At 39.0% G+C, this 23,032-nt stretch overlaps 1 protein-coding gene across 1 annotated transcript in view; it reads right to left on the reverse strand.

Annotated features, from left to right (window-relative positions):
- The window catches only part of ANO6 (anoctamin 6), a 131,333-nt gene that overhangs the window by 32,786 nt on the left and 75,515 nt on the right, over positions 1 to 23,032 (reverse strand). The window contains exons 8-13 of the mRNA XM_007937913.2: positions 22,657 to 22,717; positions 15,244 to 15,386; positions 10,303 to 10,380; positions 5,987 to 6,212; positions 4,364 to 4,533; positions 4,061 to 4,158 (exon numbers count right to left, since the gene is read on the reverse strand). Of these exons, the coding sequence (XP_007936104.1) occupies positions 4,061 to 4,158; positions 4,364 to 4,533; positions 5,987 to 6,212; positions 10,303 to 10,380; positions 15,244 to 15,386; positions 22,657 to 22,717 (776 nt within the window). The remainder of the gene's footprint in view (positions 1 to 4,060; positions 4,159 to 4,363; positions 4,534 to 5,986; positions 6,213 to 10,302; positions 10,381 to 15,243; positions 15,387 to 22,656; positions 22,718 to 23,032) is intronic.

Below are 23,032 nucleotides of genomic sequence, written 5' to 3' on the forward strand. Positions count from 1 at the left end.
AGTCTTGGGGGTTCCATCAGACCAATAAACCTGGACTTGTTTTTATGATTTTGAGTGCTGCTCTACATTTTCCCCCACTCTTTTTGGGACCTCCTATCTGGCAGCATAGTGGCTAAAGCACTTGACTGCTAACCAGAAGGCTGGCGGTTCAAACCCACCAGCCACTCCTCGGAAGGAAGGTTGGGCATTCCTACTTCCGTAGTGATACTGCCTCGGAAACCCAAGGAGGGGTCGCTATGAGTCGGGGCCGACTCGACGGCACGTAACAACAACAACAACATTGAAATCACTTTCAAAGCAGTCAGCAGTGGTGGCTGGGTACTATCTAGGTTTTCTGGTCTCAGGGTTGCAGAGGCTGAGGTTCATATGGTCCATGAGTCCCTTGGACTAATTGTTTCCTTGTGTCTTTTTCTTCACTCTTCTTTACTCTGGGCAGGCAGAGACCAATAGCTGCACCTTAGATGGCCACTCCTAAGCTTTCAAAACCCCTGTTGCTACTTACCAAAGTAGGATGTAGAACATTGTCTTTGTGGCCAATGTTATACCAATTGACTTTAGTGTCCCTTGAGACTATGATCCTGAGCTTCCATGCCCACTGACTCATTCCCTCAATGTATTTGGTTATGACTAAGAAGTTTTCATAATTTTGCCCCACGTATGCTCTACTAATTAATGGATATATTTGGAGCACATATAAATACATAGGTAGAGACATCCTCTGTTAAACCTTTATATATATTCATGGGGGCAGTCCCATTCGACTGCTTACCTCTATCAACTCATAGATTATTGTTATTACTGTTATTGTAGGATTGTGTATATAATAGTATTCATCTTTGTTGCCTTTAACTCTTGTGCTCCTCCCTATGTCATCCCCTACCTTGATCATTGTGTGCTGACCTCCCCCTTATTATATACTGCCTTAGCCTTCACCCAAGTTAACACATGTCTACGCTCTAGTTGGTGATTTACTCTCCCATTTCCTCCCACCCTTGTTAATCTTCAAAGAATGATTCTTTCTGCGTATAAACTTGTGCACTTTTTTTTAACAGTAGTGGTTTCACACAACAATTGTCCTTCTGTGATTGATTAATCTTACCCAGGGAGCTCTGGTAGCGCAGTGCCTAAAGCACTTGACTGCTAACCAGAAGGCTGGCGGCTCAAACCCACCAGCCACTCCTTGGCAGGAAGATGGGGCAATCTACTTCCATAGTGATATTGCCTCGGAAACCCAAGGAAGGGTGGCTATGAGTCGGGTCTGACTGATGGCACATAAAAACAATAGCAGCAAGAACAACCACCTCACCCAGCATCATGTCCTCCAGGTTCATCCATATTATGAGGTGTTTCACACATTCATTGTTATTCTTTAACACTGAGCAGTATTCCACCGTATATACGTACCATAGTCTATCCAGTCATCCACTGATGGGCACACAGATTATTTCCATCTTTTTGCTATTATAAATAATGCTCCAATGAACATGGGTGTGCATGTATCTGTTTGTGTCATGGCTCTTATTTCTCTAGGACGTATACTAGTTGTAGGATTGCTGGATCATATGGCATTTCTATTTCCAACTTCTTAAGGAAATACCATACCACTTTTCACAGTTTTACAATTCCACCAGCAGTGTATGAGAGTTCCAGAATCCCCAGACCCTCACCAGCATTTGTTGTTTTCTGTTTTTATGAACTGTGCTATTAATGGTGGGTTGAGATAATATCTCATTGTTGGTTTGATATGCAGCTCTCTAAATTGCTAATGATCATCCTACCTTTTAGAATTAGTACATTTGATTGGTTCTCTTTATGTTAAGAAAATATAGGATGATTTATAACTAATTCAGGTAGGAAGAGGATATTTTTAGCATTATAGTAAGTGATGCACTAGAAAGTAAACAGTGAGTTTTCCAAAGGAAATTAATCCTATGACTACAAGGTAGTTTTGGCTGTTAGATGATACTTTTTTTAGCACAGAGTGAAAAGCCATATGACTCTAACAGTTATCTCTACAGATTTGACCAGGATCCAGAATTCCATTTAGAAACCATTTATTAAGACTAGGTATAAAATAGGAGCCCTGGTGGTCCAGTGGCTAAGTGCTTGGCTGCTAATTGAAAGATTGGCAGTTTGAGCACAAATTACTCTGTTGGAGAAAGATGTGGCAGTCTGCTTCTGCAAAGATTTACAACCCTGAAAATGCTCATGGGGGCTGTTCTACTCTGTCCTGTAGGGTTTCTACCAGTCAGAACAGACAAAACAGCACCCAATAAAAGGTAAAAAAAAAAAAGTGTTAGTGAAAATTTGGGGAATCTAAAATAATGGTAGTAAGTCAAGGCATTCATCTTTGAAAAGAAAATACTAGCTGACATGCAAAACGTTTTTAATACATATTGTTAGTTGCTGCCGGGTTATCTCTGACTCACAGCAACCCTGTACAGCAGAACAAAGGCTGCCTGGTCCTGCGCCACCTTCACCATCACTGGCATGCCTGAGCCTTCTATTCTGAGTGCCTTTCACTATAGGGGCTCATCCTTCAGCACTGCATTAGATGATATGCTCATGATCTATAGGGTTTTCATTGGCTAATTTTTGGAAGCAGATAACCGGGCCTTTCCTCTTAAAAGGCTGTAAATCTTCACAGAAGCCAACTGCCTAATCTTTCTCCTATGGAGTAGCTAGCAAGTTCAAACAGCTAACCTCTTGGTTAACTAACAGCTCAGCCCTTTAACTATAAGGCCACCAGGGCTCCTTATTTTAGGTAACTACCTCTGAAAACATTATCATCCTATGTACCTTGAAATCACATGGGTTTAGAGTCATATGACCTTGGATTTAAATTCCACAGTAGCCTCTTATTGGTGGTGTGAACTTGGTTAAGTCACTTAATTTCTTTAAGCCTCATGACCTTCATTTGCAAAGGGGATATAAAAGTAAGGATAGTTTGAGGGATTAAATAAGAGATGCATAAAGCACTTAGTACAGTGACTGACAAATACTAGGAACTCATCAAATTACTATTATTGATTTTTAAATGCATAGTATAAAAGGAGAAGGAAGTTGTTGAGAATTTGTAGGAATACTTAATTCACAGCTGTAACAAGGGTCATCTCTCAATGGGCTATGATCAATCAGCTACCACCGACAGCCTAAGAGGTGTGAATTATATAACAGGTAAGGAATTCTGGTAATGTAATGGGTAAGAAATTTGGCTGCTAATCAGAAGGTCAGTGGTTCAAACCTACCAGCTGCTCCACAGGAGGAAGATGAGGCAATCTGCTTCTGTAAAGATTCACAGCCTTGGAAACCCAACAGGGGTGGCTATGAGTTGGAACTAACTTGATGGCAGTAGGCTTGCTTTTTGCTTTTTATATAGCAGGTAAGTAGTTCTGGTGGCACAGTGCTTAAAGCATTCGGTTGCTTATTAAAAGGTCGGCAGTTCAAACGCACCAGCTGCTCCATGGGAGAAAGATGAGGCAGTCTGCTTCCGTAAAGATCTACAGTCTTGGAAACCCTATAGGGCAGTTCTACTCTGTCCTGTACGGTCACCATGAGCTGGAATTGACTCAATGGCAGTTTTTTTTTATTTTTTTTTTAAAACATAGCAGATAGGAACTCCTGGGTGGTACAAATGGTAACACATTCAAACTACTAACTAAAAGGCTGGAGTTCTAGTCTACCCAGAGGTGCCTCAGAAGAAATGCCTGGCTATCTGCTTCCATTAAAATCAGCATTGAAGACCCGATAGAGTACATTCTACTCTGACACACAGGGGGTTACAAGGAGTCAGATTCAACTTGACAACAACCGTTTTTTGTTTTGTTTTTTTAAACAAAGCAGGGATTTAAGTTAAATATAAAAAAGGTTGTCTGACATAGCTATTAAATGAGTATGTTTACCCTTTTGGTTTGACAATCATGATTGAAAACCTTTAATAATTACAGATGTGAATCCATTTAAGAGTTGGACATGCAGCCATATGGATACAGAGGCAAATAATTTGGATGTGTAGGATGTTTTATCTCTATCTGTTCTCCCCAGGTTATGCAATACTCACGGAAGTAATACTTCTTGTATATTATTCCAGATTGCTTTTCCTCCCATGATTATTGTCAGCTGAGTTGTCAGTTCAAGGAGACAGCCACCTGGGTCACACTGGAATTTAAAAAAAGAAAATCCCATTTAAAGTTCAGATGGGTCTAACTTGAAAGAAATGCATTAATTTTATAACTTTATTTTTCTGATATTTGTTCTTCTGTATAGGCTAAAAAAATCTACTGGAGAAAACTATTCATTAGCCAATTGAGAGAAAATATAAAATAACTTAAATTATCAAGAGACTGTAACTCTATATTCACACCTCTTCATTTCTGTATTTTCCCAGCCAATATACTGGGTCTCCTGGATAACCCACAAATTTGCCCTTAAAGAATGCTATGTAGAAACATGAAGAATAGTAGTTGACAAATTGGAACAAGAACATCTTCATGGTTAGGCTATTTTCATAATCAGTCTGGGTCCTTGGGAGTTCTGCAGTTAAAACAAACAAAAAGAAAGATTTAAAAACTGTGAACAGCTTTGAGACCCTAATCAAAGATACTGATACAAGAATTAACATGTTTTTAAAAAATACAATTCACACTGTTTACATTTACATTGTTTTGAATTTCTTAATATAGCCACTGTGTTAATTCTAAGTTTGTACATTGTTATGAGTCCGTCCCCCACCCACCCCCACCCCCGCCCCATAAATTTCCCACATGGCAAAATGTTCAACTGTTCATTACAATTTACAAATACAATGTTATCAATTGGGTAAGAACTGTCTTCTCTCAGGTCCAGGTTGACAGAAAGCTATTTTGAACAGCCTGCTAAAAGATATTCTCTTGTTGTCCTGAAGTGAAATAAGGTAGGTCTGTTCAAGAAAAGGAAACAATACAAAAAGAAAAGAAAGTCGTCTTGCTAGAGGCATTTGGGGAAGACAAGACCCTCCAAGTTTGGAATCTGAACTGGTTTGACTGTTTCTAGTAGACCACTGAGTGGACCATTCAGGGAACACCCCAGGCAGGGTGTGGGAAGCACTTAACTTTAGCTACTATACAGCTGCCTGGGAAACAAGCCAGAGAAGAAACACTTATTACAGAAGCCAGAACTGATGAGAATGGAACTATATTAATATGAACAGCATGGGGGAAGACACGCAACAATGTGATTGCTTGTCCTCTCAGCAACAGAAGAGCATATTTGCTATGAGCCGTGACCCTATTCCACTTATTTGCAATAAAGAGACTATTTACTTTCAACAATAGGGTACACGATCTAATGTAATTGAAAATATTATTCAGCACTGATCTGTTTACACAGAGCTTGGACATTGTAATGATTGTCTTTACTTTGTCCCTTTTGCTAAGGCAAAGCTGTAGATAATTCATTTCCTACACAGGCCAGAGAAAACAGTTTACACTCAGAAATTCCTAAAAATTGCAACATACTGGAATTGAAACACCTAAAAGATACAGTCTGTGTTTTCTACAGGGACAAAAATTGTCCAACAGTTAAAGGCTGAGCTGCTAACCAAAAACTCAGCAGTTCCAACTGAGCATCAGCTCCACAGGAGAAAGATGTGGCAGTCTGCTTCTGTAAGGTTTGCAGGCTTGGAAACCCTATAGCAACAGTTCTACTCTGTCCTACAGGGTTACTAGGTGTTGGAATCGACTCGACCACAGCTATAGTATAGTGTATACTATAAATATAGCAGGACCTTAAGGAGCCCTGGTGACACAATGGTTAAGCACTTGGCAGTTAACCAGAAGGCTGGCAGTTTGAACTCACTCAGCCACTCAGCAGGAGAAAGACCTGGTGATCTGCTTGCATCGAGTTCACAGCCAAGAAAACCTTTTGGGGCAGTTCTACTGTTAAATGGGGTTGCTACAAGTCAGAATCAACTTGATGGCACACATTAACAACAATAGTAGGACCTTACCAAAGTTAGTAATCATGATTGCCACTTTTTCATATATGGTGTTCAGAATCATGATAATGATAAAGCTGATGATAGAAGCAGTGATGGACGTGGCTGTCTGTGGAGTCAAATACTTCTGTATTGGGTCTGTCCCATTAAAGTGCTTGGGAAGTTGTGCAGAAAATACAATGAACACTGACAGCCTGTAGACAATGATCCCAATAACTGAAGCGATGATCAATAGGATCTGAAAGCATAATAAAACACAGCAGCATAAAATTCACCAATAATCATATCTTTACTGTTAAAAAAAATTGGTCCCATGTTTAAATAGACAAAGTATATGTGTGAAGTGATGTAAATCTCACATAACTGCCACAAGAGTGGTGGAATATCAGGCATGTTAAATTTCAATGGAAGGAAAAGGAATGATGCAAGTCAAAAGAGAATGTATCCCCAGACAGGACAAAAATGGAGTAACTGAGAGACTGTTCTGGTAAAAGGAAAGAGTGTCTGACAGCAGCACCAGTGAAAGTGTCTTTTCTGCAATAGCTGTATTACTTAGGTTATAAATTAGTGTTTTTTGCTGAGTTATAACCTACTGAGGGGATAGGTTTCCTTCCAATGGAGAACCTATAATGGGTTCAAGTGTCAGCAGGTGCTAGCTTTGGTCTTAATCACTGCAGCAGGTGAGATTCTGACCAGTGAAGGTAGCTGGCAAGGAGGTGCCCAAGTGAACTATGGGAACGGGCAACAGCTCAACTGATACAAGTTTCACATTTTTCACACTCAGATCTTAGGTGGCAGCCATCCATACCTGCATTTCCCTAAAATTCATTTCATTAATCCACTGTATTTTTGATGATATAATTCCTATGTCCTCGCGGGGGGAGTATGTGAAGTAGAGTTTGCACATGGTAGAATTTCACTTCCTCAGTAGGCAGGTTTTATCTGGCTACTGAACAATGCACATTAGAAGTCCCATTAATTTTTCTTTACCTGGTACACAGATATGCCCATTAGACAATATTCGAGAGGCATATTTATATTGTTTTCCTTACATATACTTTTTGGATATACTCCAGAATGTTGTATTTAATGGGTCTGACTGCACATGCAGACTGCTGGGTGTTTGAACCATTCAGTGGTTTCATAGGAGAAAGACCTGGCAATCAGTTTCTGTAAAGGTTACAGCCAAGAAAACCTTATGGGGCTGTTCTACTTAGTCACATGGGGTCGCTATGAGTTGGAATTCACTTGATGGCATCCAACAACACAACAGAAAAAGCACCAGAATTTAGTTTATGGAATTGTTGTGAGGGTTAAATGAGTTACTATAGATAAAATGTTTAGAATATTAAACCTAGGCCTATGAAAAGCACTGTAACTATGATTATGGACCAGACTATTAAAGAGATGGTTTTTTTCTTACTTTTTAAGCAATCAGTTTGGAGAAGAGGTAATATATTTTTTCCTGTAATCTCTCACATTATTTCCTTTCCTTCATAGTAAAGGCTTAATACTTGTGAAATGAGTAACATTTTGGGTGTGTGAAAATTAGCTAAAGTTGAGGAAAATGTTAGTAGAGAAGGTATATTGAGTCTTACTTTCTCACCACAACACATACAGGCCCATTTAAATACATATTTTTAAATGATCTCTATAGTAATTTTTATAACTTTTAAGTAATTGTAATAGCTAACATTCTTTAAGTGCTTACTATTCACTTCAGCGCACTTTTTTTTTTTTTTTTTTTTCACAACAATCCTCTCTTTTATAGATAAGGAAATAGGGCTCAAAAAGATAAGCAATTTGCTCAAGATTAAATGAATAGTAAGTTAAAGAACCAGGCTAGCCCAGACTCTCAACAGGCATGCTAATCACTCTATGGCACTACTTCCCACATGGTGTAGACTGAATTCCAACTCGTTTCAGAGCTTTTGCAAAATGCCTTTCAGAGTGTTGACACGTTCACTACTTTTTTTATAGGACGTAGGGAATCTTTTCATTCTCCCTCCCCAAGTTTTCAGTTATCTTTTCTGATTATATTTTAATATACTTTTCTGATTATAGCATTAATACATATTCACTGTTGAAAAGTTAAAAGAACCCTGTAGTAGACAATGGTATCTGTTCCTCCTCCAACAAAAGGACCTAGATTTTTGTTTTGGGAGAATACCTTCTCCTCTGTCTTCAGCCTGGTGCTTTGTTTGGGACTGGCCCCCCAATTCTACATGTCACACACACAAAAACAGTTTTTCTAAGCCTAGTTTTTCACAGCTATACATTCCACTGTACAGAAGTGTTTGGAAGTAAGATAGTTTGGCTGTTTTCTGTATAAATATATATGTTATATAAATATATGATAAATATGTCTGTGAATAAATCTTATCATTTTGAAATATTTCCTGAGTAGAGGTTTCTAAAACCTCCATTAGTGGATTAAAGCACATGAGTATTTTTAAGACTTTTGATATGAACTGCCAAACTCTTTCAAGAAGGCACTGTCAAATTCCAATAACCTACTAAGACAGTAAAGGAGCCCTGGTGGTGCAACAAAGGGGCTCTAGTGTGTAGTGGTTAAGACACTTGGCTGCTAACCAAAAGGTTGGCAGCTCAAACCCACCAGCTGCTCCACAGAAGAAAGATGAGACAGTCTGCTTCCATAAAGATTCACAGCCTTAGAAACTCAATGCTAGAGTCAGAATTGATTTGATGACTGTGAGTTTGTTGTAGGCTTTTTTGTTTTTTTTGGTGGTGGTACAATGGTTAAGCATTCAGCTGCTAGTTAAAATGTTGATGGTTCTTGAATCCATCCAGTGGCTCAATGGGAGAAAGAGCTGGTGATCTGCTACCGTAAAGATAATAGCCAGGAAAACTCAATGGGGCAGTTCTACCCTGTCACACAGAGTCGCTAACAGTCAGAATTGACTCAACAGCACCGAACAACTATGACAATAACTCATCACTGGGCTTCATCCTCACACTGAGCTCTTCATCCTCACAAACACCGAGCTTATCATCTAAGCACAGTTGCTAATTTGAAGGGTGAAATATTGTATCTCATTTTAACTTGCAGTGATTTATTTACTTTTGAGGTTAGATTTTTTTTTCTCTTTTTTTTTTTTTTTCCTCCCATGCTTACTAGCTACTGCATTTGATTTTTTGTGAATGCTCTCTGCCTCTTTCACTACTGAGATCTTTGGTGTTCTCTTAGAGGTGATATGGATCCTTCATATAACAAAGGCATTATCCTTTTTTGCCCTACTTGTTGACAAATGTTTCTTCTGGTGTTTTGTTTGCCCTAATACATTGAAAGTTTTAACTATATTGCTCTGAAATATATTCCATTGCTATTAAGTTTAGATAAAACTGAAAAAACCAAACTCATTGCCCTCAAGCATTACGGACTCATAGTGACCCCTCCTTGGGTTTCCAAGGCGGTATCTGTATGGAAGTAGATTGCCCAAACTTCCTTCCGAGGAGTGGCTGGTGGGTTTGAACTGCCAGTCTTCTGGTTAGCAGTCAAATGCCTTAGGCACTACACAGATGCTTTATATCTAGAAATCATATATGCATCCATATTTATGTCTACATTTTTATAGCTTTATAGTTACATATTTAATATTTCTGAAATTTATTTTAGTATGGGGCTCATGATATGGTTTTAAACTCCCCTGCTCCAAATAACATTCCACTATCATTTATTAGATAAGCTTTACTTACCTAATGGGTTTATAATGCCTGCCTTCTTATATTGAATTATTACTGATATCTGTGCCTACTTCTAGGCTTTAGGTCTGATTCTTTAATCTGGCTATCTGTTCTTGAGTTAAATCAACCCTCCCTAACGTACTGTAGTAAATATGACTTCATTAACAATAAACCCAAAACTAATTCTGTAAGATCTAATATTTTAGAAATACTCTCTTTTCATTCAAAATTATTTGCTCAAGGTTTTTTTCACATCTTTCAGTAGTTCTAAGTTTTCTTTGCTAGCTCCTATTCTTTTTTTAAAGGCTATTCCTAGACATTTTATTTTGTTTGTTGCTGATGGAAAATTTTAGAATTCTTAATGGAAGTCTCTTTGCCAGAAACTGAAAAATCTTGAACCACTAATTTGATTCTAAACAAATGAGGTGAAAGAAAATGGAAGAACCACTGTGAATAGATAAGGAAGAATCCAGGATATTTTGAAAAATCAGGAGTTGCTCCAGCTGGTGGCAAAATAATTCTCTGGAAACAATTCTATGGGACTGTGTCCTTTGCAGACTTGTGCTTTTACTTTCTTTGATATTTAAACTTAGGTATTTTTAAAAAATGTGATGAAGTCTCACCCAGAAAAAGACAGCACTTGCACAGAGGGTTATACGTATACATTTCCCCCAGGTAGTAAAGGGAACACGCTCTTCTTCCTAATTTGGGGAAAAAAAAATGTTTAGTCAATCAAGAGATTACTCCAATGAAATTATTTTTCTACTGATCTGTCAATGAATTGTAGATTCATTTAATTTTTACATTATTTTTCAAACATAGACTCTACTCCTAATTGTTCATTTTTTGTTAGTAATTTCAAACACATACATAACAAAAACATTTACATTGTTTCTGTCAGTTTTTTTTTTTTTAAATGCAAGCACAAACATAATGAACTGTTTTGTCTGCCATGACCTGAGCTCAGGATTCTGGGTTTTGACAATTCCATACTGCAAAGCTACATTCCTAATCTTGTCTTAGGTTTTAGAAGTGACTGTAATAATAACAGAGAGGCCAGGCAGGACAAGAAGTTTCACAGATGTCTACACATACCAGTTATCCTCTATCATGTCTTGGTTCAGTTTTATATATTAATTTGGTATGTTGTTATTCTTATGTGTCGAGTTGGCTCTAACTCATAGCAACCTCAAGTACAACAGAACAAAACACTGCCTGGTCCTGGACCATTCTCACAGTCCTTGATACACTTGAGCCTGTTGCTGAAGCCATCTTGTGGAGATGTGTCAATCCATCTTGTTGAGGGTCTTCCCCTTTTTGGCTGACCCTCTACTTTACCAAGCAGGATATCATCCTCCAGGGAATGGTCCCTCCTGACAATATGACCAAAGTATGTGAGACGAAGTCTGGTCATTCTCACTTCCAACAAGCATTCTGACTAAACTCTTCCATGACAGATTTGTGCATTCATCTACCAGTCCATGGTATTTTCAGTATTCATCAATATCACAGTTCAAATGCATCAACTCTTCTTCAGTCTTCCTTATTCACTGTCTAGCTTTCACATGCATATGAGGTGACTGAAAATACCATGGCTTGGGTTACTCATACCTTAGTCTTCAATGTGACATCTTTGCTTCTTAACACTTTAAAGAAGTCTTTGCAGCACATGTGCCCAGTGCAATACAACATCTGATTTCTTGACTGCTGTTCCATGGGTGCTGATTGTGAATCTAAGAAAAATAAAATCCCTGACAACTTCAATTTTTTCTCCATTTATCATGATGTTGCTTATTGGTCCATTTATGAGAATTTTTGTTTTATGTTGAGGTGTAATCCATACTGAAGACTGTAGTCTCTGATCTTCATCAGTAAGTGCTTCAAGACATCTTCGCTTTTAGCAGGCAAGGTTGTGTCATCTGCATATCGCAGGTTGTTAGTAAGTCTTCCTCCAATCCTGACGCCACATTCTTTTACATATAGTACAACTTCTCAGATTATTTTCTCAGCACACAGACTGAATAAGTACGGTGAAAGGATACAACTCTTCTTGATTTTACACCATGAAGTATCCCTTTGTTATGTTCAAACAACAGCATCTTGGTCTATGTACAGGTTCCTCATGAGAACAATTAACTTTTCTGAAATTCCCATTCTTCACAATATTACCCATAATTTGTTATGATCCACGTGGTTGAATGCCTCTGCATAGTCAATAAAACACAGGTAAACATCTTTCTGGTATTCTCTGCTTTCAGCCAAGATCCATCTGACATCAGCAATGATATCCCTTGTTCCACATCCTCTTCTGAATTCAGCTTGCATTTCTAGAAGTCCCTGTCAATATACTGCTGCAACCATTTTAAAATTTATCTTCCGAAAAAATTTACTTGCATATGATATTAATGATATTGCTTGATAATTTTCACATTCCGTTGGATCACCTTTCTTTGGAATAGGCACAAATATCGTTCTCTTGTAGTCAGTTGGCCAGGTAGCTGTCTTCCAAAATCCTTGGCATAAAACGAGTAAGCACCAACAGTAAAATGATTTTTTTTTTTGGTATAAGGATAATTTTTTAGAGTTTCCATTTTATAGATTACAAAAATATATTTAAACATTTAGTGGGAGAAATCAGTAATTCACATGAGTTACCTGATTATAAGAGTGGCTGTCGTATAATAATAGCTACAAATAAAACGTAACACATAGTTTATTCTGTGCCAGGTACTATTCTAAGTAGATTAGATATATTAACTCAATTAATCCTTACCACAATACTATGAGAGGCAACATTATTATTCCCATTTAATACAGGCACAGAGAAGTTACATAATTTGTCCAAGGCCATTCAGCTGGCAAGTTGCAGCAGTACAGGTTTCTTCACACCAATGAAGAATATATGAGCAACAAGTAAAATGAAGTAGAAAGATAAAGAAAAACGAATTATCTTCCATTTCTTCAAAAGGTTTCAATGGAGATCTGACTTACTGACATTTAAACCAAATTATTTGTCTCTAACATTTTCCTATATAGACAATTTTATAAGTTCTTTTGCTTTTCTGCACTCAAAAGTCTTTATGAACATGTAGTTTCTACAAGCTTATTTGTATGCTCTGTAAGAATCTCCAGGTATATAATAGAGCTGACAAGGGACAAGGTATGGTGACTTCTTAGCCACAGCCAGCTACCTGGAGGGAGTGAATAGTTTGACCTGTGGGCTTGGGACCACGGTCCCAGGGAACATCGAGTTCAAGTGGCATAACATACTACATAAAAACACTGTTCCACATCCTACTTTGGTGAGTAGCAACTAGGATCTTGAAAGCTTAGAAGCAGCCATCTAGATGCCAACAATGGGTCTCTCGTTGTCAAGAGCAAAAAAGAATGAAGAAAACCAAAGACACAAAGAAACAATTAATCCCAGGGACTGGTAGACCATGCGATCCTCAGCCTATATGACTATGAGAACTAGATGGTGCTCAGCTACCACTGTCCACCATTCAGAGGGGAACCTGTGTAAGAGATCCTGGATAGAGTGGGAGAACAATGTGGAACAAAACTCAAAATTATTAAAAAAAAAAAAAAGAAAGACCAGGTTTTCTGGTCAGATAGAGCCTCATGAAACCCGAGACTATGGCCCCTACCCACCCTTCAGGTCTAGAACTGAACTCATTTCTGTGGCTTCCAGCCAAATAAAAGACAGGCATATGGGCTAAACATTTACAACAGGTAATTTCACTCCTTGGAGAGATCAATCACAGGAGAACAGAAGAGCAGTGCATGCAGAGGGAGACCACTCAGGGGACAGGAGTGAATGAGAGTGAAGGACACAGAGTAGAGGTAACTATCAGGAGGAAGGGGGAAGTGAGCTGTTGCACTGTGGGAATTTGCAGTCAATGTCATGAGACAAAATGTATATGAACTGCTGTATGGAAAATGAATTTGCTCTGTAAACTTTCACCCAAATCACAATTTTTTTTTTTTTTTAAAAAAACCACTATGAACATTTAATTCTGCATAAGCTTCAGCTTTCATTTATGAATATGAAATCTTTCAACAATACATGCTTTGACAGTGCATTCTCTAGTAAAACAGTGGAATTACTCGTAATAAGAGTTATTTGAATCTTGCTACATCGTAAAAGACAAATGTGACTTTCTATTGATAAATGAACCTCACTTTGTAAAATGAAGTTAGACTGCTCCCTCCAACTCCTTTTCAGCTCCAACATTCTATAAATCTGTGACTCAATTTATAAAATACATAGTTGGGCCATTTTTAGAAGCTCTTGATAAAAATACTTTCTTTCCAAGAGGTATTCATATTCAGAACCTACTACTGTCCTTATGCTGATGACTTCAAGTACAATGAGCTCTAAATTTTCTTGGTTGATGGGAAGAAGCACTAATGTAGATAATTCAAAAATCATCTTTTGCTAGCTTTGGAATATTTATACAGAGAGATACATAGTTTTATTTTTAAATTTTGCAACAGAAGTAGCAGCAGCAAATTTACCTTTATAATTATATAAAATGCCTAGCACAGTGCCTAAGCATACTAAACTCTTTGCTATCGAGTTGGTTCCAACTCATAGCAACCCCTCCTTGGGTTTCTGAGGCAGTATCTCTATGGAATGCCTAGCACAGTGCCTAAGCATACTAAACTCTTTGCTATCGAGTTGGTTCCAACTCATAGCAACCCCTCCTTGGGTTTCTGAGGCAGTATCTCTATGGAAGTAGACTGTCTCATCTTCCTTCTGAGGAGTGGCTGGTGGGTTTGAACCACCAGCCTTCTGGTTAGCAGTCAGATGCCTTAGGCACCAGGCCATCAGAGCTCCTCTGTGCTCACTAGGACCTCAATAAATGCTTCTCTCCCTCCTCCACCCTTTCTCCCACTTGAGGATTGAGCCACATTATTTTGTACACATCCCAACCAGAAGGTGGTGCACTGACTAAGGATTAGAGCTAGACAGTGGGGCAGCTAGTGCAGAATGAAAAATTGCTACACTGCTAACAAAAAGGGTGGAAATCTGAACAAATTCAGAGATGCCTCAGAAGAAAGATTTGCTATTCTGATTCCAAACATAGCCTTGAAAACCAAAACCCTATGGAGCAGTTCTATTCCGTACGTATGGGGTCACGAGGAGTCAGAATTGGCTTGCTGGCAACTGTTTGGAATAATGAAGGTACATGTAAGTAATTGAGAATCAGCTATAAAAACCAGTGAGTCTTTCCTTACACATTCACTCACAAGCTACAATTTTTAAAATTTTTTCCTGCATTTTTACTGTTATTATGAAAGAAGGGACCACATTTGTTTCCTACGTCCACTATGATTCTAAACACTAGTTCTTTACCTTGTTTGCAAACTAGAATTATCAGAGGGGCTTTAAAACATCCCTATGCCCAGACCATACTCCAGACTAATAAATCAGAGCATGTTTAGTGATGGGACAAGATATCAGTATTGGTTATGCCCCCTAAGTGATTCCGATGTGCAGCCAAGGTTGAGAACTGTTGCAACAAACAGACTGAATTGCATCTAAATAGCATCCTCCTTACCTGGGTAATCTCATTTATCACCACGTGAGTACACCGTGCTTCATATTCTGGGCGGGCTTGTTCTTCCTGCTGTAATTCAACAGTGTCCCATTCATATTCAAGTTCTGCTTGGCGCCGTTTCCAAAACTCCAAAAACAAGGTAACTACAGAGATAAGAGTACAATCATGTGGTTCTTCAATATTAATGAGGTTTCAGAAATCTGTGTAGTACTGAATTATATTAATTATCTATCATACTTTTGTATATGGTAAAGAAAATCCAACTTATAGGTGATACTAATTAAAATATGGGTGTTCTGGTAACATAGTCTCTAAGGCACTTGACTGCTAACCAGAAGGCTGGCAGTTCAAACCCACCTGCCACTCCTCGGAAGGAAGATTGGGCAATCTATTTCCATAGTGATACCGTCTCGGAAGCCCAAGGAGGGGTTGCTGTGAGTTGGGTCTGACTCAATGGCACATAGCAACAACCACAACAATTTAAAAATATACATATATTTGTTGCTGTTGTCATTGTTTAAAATATTTATTTTTTTTATGTTTAAAAGATTCCCTGGGTGGTGCAAAACAGCACCCAGCTGCTAACCAAGAGGGTGAAAGTTTGAGTACGTCCAGAGGCACCTGGGAAGGGAGGTTTGGTGGTCTACTTTCAAAAAACCAGCCATTGAAAACCCTATGAAGCACACCTTAGTTTGACACACATGGGGTTGCCAGGAGTTGGAATCAACTTGATGGCAATTGGCTTTTAGTACTTAAAAGGGAGAATTATTTAATTTTTTTAAGAAAAAGTCTGCCTTGTGAAGACAGATTATAGCTTATGGGAAAGATAATAATATGATAGCACAAGGCATGCATGTGAGTGTGTCTAATGCTAACGTGTCTGCTACCAACACTTATTGACACTGAAAACACAAATAACTAGCATAATTCAAAAGCAGTTCATGGTCCATCCATCAGCCTGCCCTTCCCTACATCTCTCTCCCTCCCTTCCTTTCTAGAGCCTGGGGGGCTAGGAAATGCTTTAGTACTCCCTCAATCTCTGTTTGCTGATCCTTAAGCCAATCCAGATTAATAATATTCTTTCATATGGACAACTGACACTTTTCCCAATTTTGTGTAACATATGAATAAAATAAATTTTAAAAATATTAATTATTTTTCAGTATTTATAACGTAAGATACTACATCAAAACACTAAATGTTAAATGAAAATGTAGTTTCAGGAGAAATCCCCTAGGCTCCTCTTCCAATCACAATGCTATTCCTAAGCTCTTCCTATATAGAAATTCCAGAATGATCATTGTTCCATCTACAAATATTTATTGAGTATCTATTTTGTGCTGAGAATGCAGACAAAAGAGACAGTCTCTGCCTTGAAGGAATGCCTAAGAGCATGGGAGTAATAATGAACTTTTACTTGCAATATATTATTATGAGCTCATGGTGTAGTACCTAAGGCATTTGACTGCTAACCAGAAGGCTGGCAGTTCAAACCCACCAGCTACTCCTCGGAATGAAGATTGGGCAATCTATTTCCAAAGAGATACTGCCTCAGAAACCCAAGGAGGGATCTCCATGAGTCAGAATCGACCCCACAGCAGTGAGCTATTATGAGGGTTACAATAGAGCCAAACACAGGTAGCTCTGGAAACACATAGCCAGGACATCTAACAGAGATGTTTCAAGGAGGCTTTCCCAGGGGAGGATGTCCCATGGGAGGTGAGACGTGAGAGGTGACCTAGAACTGATCAGGTGAAGGTGGTAGGTGGAGAGCTGACACCATTTTTCCCAGGGAGCTGTGCATGTGAAGACCATAAGGAGGCCAAGAAGAGCCAGGTACTTTCCAGGAACTACAAATAGTATGGTAAAGAGTGTAGGATGTGAAAAGGAGAGTGGGGCAGACAGGTGGAGAGATGTTTTAGGGGCACATCACCAATGGCACTGTGTGCCTTATAAGGAGTTTGATTTTAACCTACTAAGTTCTTAATGTACCAAGTTCCATCCTTTTGCACAATAGCTAAAATAGCATAAGTAGACGTTGTTGTTGTTACGTGCTGCTAAGTCGGACCCGATTCAGAGAGACCCTCCTTGGGTTTCCGAGGTAGTATCACTACGGAAGTAGATTGCCCATCCTTCCTTCTGAGGAGTGGCTGGTGGGTTTGCACCACCAGCCTTCTGGTTAGCAGTCAAATGCCTTAGGCACTAGCTACCAGAGCTCCCAAGTTGACAATGGAGAGAGAAATCTACAAAGCCCTCAGAACTCCCAAGTTGACATTGGAGAGAGAATCTACAAAGCTCTCAGGTATGACTTCCTGATAATCTCAGATCTCTCAAATACCTGTGTGAATAAACAAATCACTATTTCTTACTTCTCTGACACCAAATATATGCTGATCAATACAAATTAATTTATTATCAATTTGGTTCCACTTCTGTTCTGACACTAGCTGCACATACAGTACTTCCTCTGATCATAACCATTTGGAACAAGGTCATACCTCACAAGTTAAAGGACACAGTGCTCCAGACTGCCAAGTCTTTTCAAGGCTTCAGGATGCCAGCCATAGGCTGAAGAGTCCCTAAGGCCCTCCTTACTCTGACCTGCTAGCTACAAATTTGGGAGTGTGATGGTTAAGGCTGTATGTCAATGTGGCTGGGCCATGATTCTTAGTGGTTTGGCAATTATGTAATTATGTATTTGGCAGTTATATAATGATAATTATCACTTACGATGTGCTGTGATGTGACCAGCCAATTAGTTGTAATGGGAGTTTCACTGGGGGTGTGGGCTGCATCCAATATATATATATGGATGTTCCGGCAAAGCTCTCTTGCTCTGGATCCTGCATCCAGTTTGTCATCATCTGACCTTTGGTTCTTAGAATTCATTAGCCTCTGTAGCCTGTGAGCCTACCATCGGACTTGTTGATTTTGGATTGGTCAGTCCCCATAGCTACAGGAGTCAAGAGAAGCAGCTAGCCTGACATCTGACCCACAGACTTGGTTGGTGCTTGGCAGCCTCTACAACCATATAAGCCACTTCCTGAGATAAATCTCTCTCTGCTTCACTAGTTGTTTCTCTAGAGCAGCTTCACTAGTTGTTTCTCTAGAGCACTCAGCCTAAGACAAGGGGTCCCTTCTGCTGGATACCAGTTGTAAGCTTTGGGGGTCCCAGGAACCCCCCAATTCTGACTTGCCCACACTCACTACTCCCTTGTATTCAATAATTCACTAGAACAATTTACAAAACTCATATAAAGTGGAGGATACAATTCAATCCATCACACTTACTGTTACTTTTATTAAAGCTAAAGGACACAACTAAAGAGACACAAAGGCAAGGTCTGTTATGTGCACCGAGCCTTCTCACTTCCTGTAAGTGCTAGGATGGACCCAGTATATGCCCCTCCCCAGTCTCTCTGCCTCCAACCACAGAAAAAAAAAAAAGGCAAGGTCTGGGAAGAGCTCCCATGTTGCAAGCGCATGAATGTCTATCACCAATCAGGAAGCCCACAGAGCTTCCAGGTCCAGAGCTTTTATTGGGACCTCATTACAGAGGCATAACTGGTTGAATCAATGCCCTTCTGCTGAGATCAGCTGATATCACTTGGTAGTCTTTGTGCTGAGTCACTCATTAGCATAAACCCTCAGGTGTGGTCTGGAGCCTTCATCAAAGACACTTCAATCCCTGGGGAATTTCAAGGTTTTAGAGGTTATCTTTCAGAAACCACAGTCAGAGATAATATTTTGGGGGTAAAGTTAAGCTGTTTACCCCACAGCCTCATCAAGCAAAAAGCCTGTGTGAGAAAATCTGGCCTGCTCACCTGCCAGACCCCTGATCAACAGGTTCGATGGCTGCTCCTGCTCACAGGAATGTCCTCTTTCTCCTTCTATGTTCCTCGTGCACCCCTGCTGAGCCTGTGTACAGGAGGTGGCATCGGGGAGTGGGAAGGGAAGGACGAACCTAAGGTTGTAGTCAGCTTGGGCACTGGGTAGAGTGGGAATGTGGATTCCTCATGACCACACATTAGGATTTCTGGGAGTTGCAAGAATGGCTAAGGTTAGAATTGGTAAGAAAAAGTTGAAGCCTAAATCCTGGTAAAGATGACTGACAAATATAGAGATGTCAAAGGTGAAAATTAAAAGTCTAGAACCAAGGAAAATCAGATGAAAATATGTCAGGAACAGGAAGGAACTGGGAGCAGAGAAATGTGTTCAGAGCTTTTAAGACATTATGAGCCAGTAGGGATGAGTGGGCTGGCTTGGTCTAAAGTGCATTCTTCAGGTAAGTATATAAGTTGTACTCTATTGACTGTAAGAGGTTTTCTATCCTCAACTTTTGTAATCCCTAGGGAGCAGAAAAGTAAGTGCCACATACATCTGGACACAAAAAAGATGCTATAGGAATATGACAGTGGTGACATGAATAACCACATGATCCTTTGCCTATTCAGTTTTGCAATTTCAGACTTTCTGTAGTGAGGTTCACAGCAGTTCTCATACAGCAGTGATAACAAGGACAGAAACGTAAAGCACTTAAAGAGTTCATCATACATACATGTCCTTTAAAATACATACACGGTGCAAAAAGCAGTGCTGAAATGTTTTCTGGGTTCTAGATCTAATGAAATAAAATCAGTAGCCCAATGTATAAGTCAGTTCTATAAATGGTATAATTAAGGATCAAAGACAGAAAGGTTAGCCAGGAAATCTGAGGTTTGTCTTGCTAGTGCCAAAATAAGTATTTTTCCTTTATTTAAAATACCTATCTTAATTAGGGCTATCAGCATCTATTAGTATATGGAGTTTAATAGATGTGATAATTTTGAAAGTTATGAATTTGTGCTGAGACTAGGTTAAGAGAATGCTTTAAAGTGCTGACACGTGTTCTGCACATATGTTCTTACTGGAAAAAAATAATGTATTTTGCAATGGAGGACTACTGAGGATCTTAATATATGAATTTGTTCTTTATTCTTCTGTGTGTCAAATACTAGTATTTGGTCCCCAGCCAAAATATGCTAAATGTCTGAATGGCAATGGAACTTACTATGTAATTGTGGACTTCTTAGAGTTCACTTTAAGGAGTCCTGATGGCACAACAGTTAAGTGCTCAGCTGCTAACTGACAGACTGGCAGTTGGAACCCTCATAACAGCTCTTCAGGAGAAAGACCTGGTGATCTGCTTCCATAAAGACTATAGCTAAGAAAACCAGAGGCAGTTCTACTCTGTCACAAGAGTTGCTGTGGGTCGAAGTTGACTTGACAGTACCTAACAACAACATCACGGTTCATTTTATCCAGAAGTAGCAACTAATATCTCTGAAACGTGTCCAAAATAATTGGACTGCCTGTTCTATGATCTATTTGGTGACTTTTCATAGATCCAACCACTGCAAAGAGAAACAGTGCCAAGGACACCTGTAAATAGTTGTTTCTTTCAGTAGCATGGGCTGATGTATATCCTCTCAAGAATAAGACACTCAGTTGGTTCAGTTTCTTCCCCTATCTTCTTATAATCCGAATTTTATCTTCTCCTTTACTTACACAATGGAACTGGAAATGTGTTCACCTTTGAAAACAAGATTTTTTTTTTTATGGTAGAACACTTAAATGAACTAAACACTTAAAAGTCTACATTTAAAGAAAAATTATAATTGCCTTCTTAATGATGTTTATTCAAAGTAAATAATATATAATGTTAAAGCTCCTATATAGGAATTAAATTCTTTAGGATTATATCTGTTCTATTTATTAAATAGACTGTTATTATTAGTAAAAATAACATTGTAATTTTGTTAGTACTAGTAAAAGAGTAAAAAACCAAGCCAAACCAGTTGCCGTCAAGTCAATTCTTACTCGGGGTGATCCCAAGTGTTATAGAGTAGAAGTACACTTCACAGGGCTATCAGTGGCTATGATCTTTCAAAAGAAGATGCTAGGCCTTTCTGAGTGAGTTCAAACTATCAACCTTTTAGTTAACAGCTGAGTGCTTAAACTGTGCCACTGAGGGACTCAGTAAGAGTAGCATGTACTTATTAAGTATTATACTCATATAAAAGTGTATAAAGAAGAAAGCCCACACATAATCTATGTTGTTACTTTCCCTCTGCTATGGATTGAACTGTGTCCCATCCAAAATACATACTGAAATCTTGGCCATATGCTGTTATGATTCGATCATATGAAATCATTTGGCCCTGGGCAGATTGGATTACCTTCCATAATGTAATCTAATGTAATGTGAACAAGCAATTAGTTGAGGTCATACCAGTATAGGATGGATCTTAAACCCAATCACTTCTGAGTTGTAAGAAGAGCAGAATGACTATGCATTCACATACATACATGCACACAAGCAGGGGAAGACGTAAGACATGTGAGCATCAACAAGGAACCAAGAAATACCCAGGACTACCTACAATGAAGGAAGTGACATAACAAAGACCCTAATTTGGCCTTTTTAGGCTTCAGGACTGTAAAAAAATAAATTTGTTCTTTGAAGCCACCCACAGGTGGTATCTCTGTTACCCAGGTGATATCTCTGTTACCTACAATGAAGGAAGTGACATAACAAAGACCCTAATTTGGACTTTTTAGGCTTCAGGACTGTAAAAAAATAAATTTGTTCTTTGAAGCCACCCACAGGTGCTATCTCTGTTATTGTTTCCCCACTAGGAAACTAAGACACCCTCCATCCCCAATCCCGTGGAAATTAGGTTGGCTCACAGCCTTGGGGATTGTTTCAGCAAAGGCTCCCAATGAACCAACCAGTATCCCTGAATCCAAGCATTTGGGTAGTCCTACCTTCCCACATTGATACAGACTTACCCGTATAACTTGCTCTGGCCAATGGGACATTAACAACCTTGATGCAGCCATAGCCTTAAAATGTGTTTGGACACTGAGGCTTGCTTGCCCTTGCTTCTTTGGAATCCTGAGACCACCATGTGAAGAATTCTGGGCTAATCTATTGGCAGATGAGACACCACACAGAGTAGAGACATGCTGTCTCAGCTGAGGCCCCACAGATCAGACCATCTTGCCAACTGTCAGACCACATAACCCCATTTGAGCCACCAGTTCACTACAGAGACCAGGTGAGCCAACCCACACCTGAAGAATCTCCCAGCTGACCTAGAGAATCATGAGACATAATAGATGTTTGTTGCTTTACGCCATTACATTTTTGGGTAGTTTATGTAATAAAAGCTAATTGATATGATGGCCCTGGGAGCATTAATTTTAAAGGTGCCAAAGCTTGGGCAATCCAAAGTTATAAAAGTGGGTTATTTTGATAGACTCTATAAAACTGTGTAATACAATTAAATTGGGTTCACGTATGATCTCAGATTTATTTTTTGTTAAGAAGCAAATGTTATAAGTAAGCTGAGTGAAATGAATATAACTTACCCCATACTCCCATAAATACTGCAAAGACTAAGGTTCCAAAGCTGTCAAAGATACATAATTTCTGTAAAATATAATGACATGTAAATAAATAAATGTTCTCCATTGACTAGAAGTCAGTAAATATGCAACGCTTTGTGTATTCTACAGTCTGAAGATACAGGTAAGTCCACGACTTACAACAGGGCTCTGTTTTTGATAACTCTATTGTGAGTTGGTTCTGCCGTAAGTGGAATACCTCATGGAATAACATGGATTTTTAGTTGTAATTTGTCAATTAAAGCAGATTTTTCTGTTGCTGTTGTTAGAAGCCATTGAGTTTATTTTGACTCACAGCAGAATGAGAAATTGTAACAGAACAGAACCACCTCATAGGGTT

The sequence above is a fragment of the Orycteropus afer genome, unplaced genomic scaffold, assembly GCF_000298275.1.
Source record: "Orycteropus afer afer isolate SDZICR_OR568_19922 unplaced genomic scaffold, OryAfe1.0 scaffold00045, whole genome shotgun sequence".
NCBI lineage: Eukaryota > Metazoa > Chordata > Mammalia > Tubulidentata > Orycteropodidae > Orycteropus > Orycteropus afer.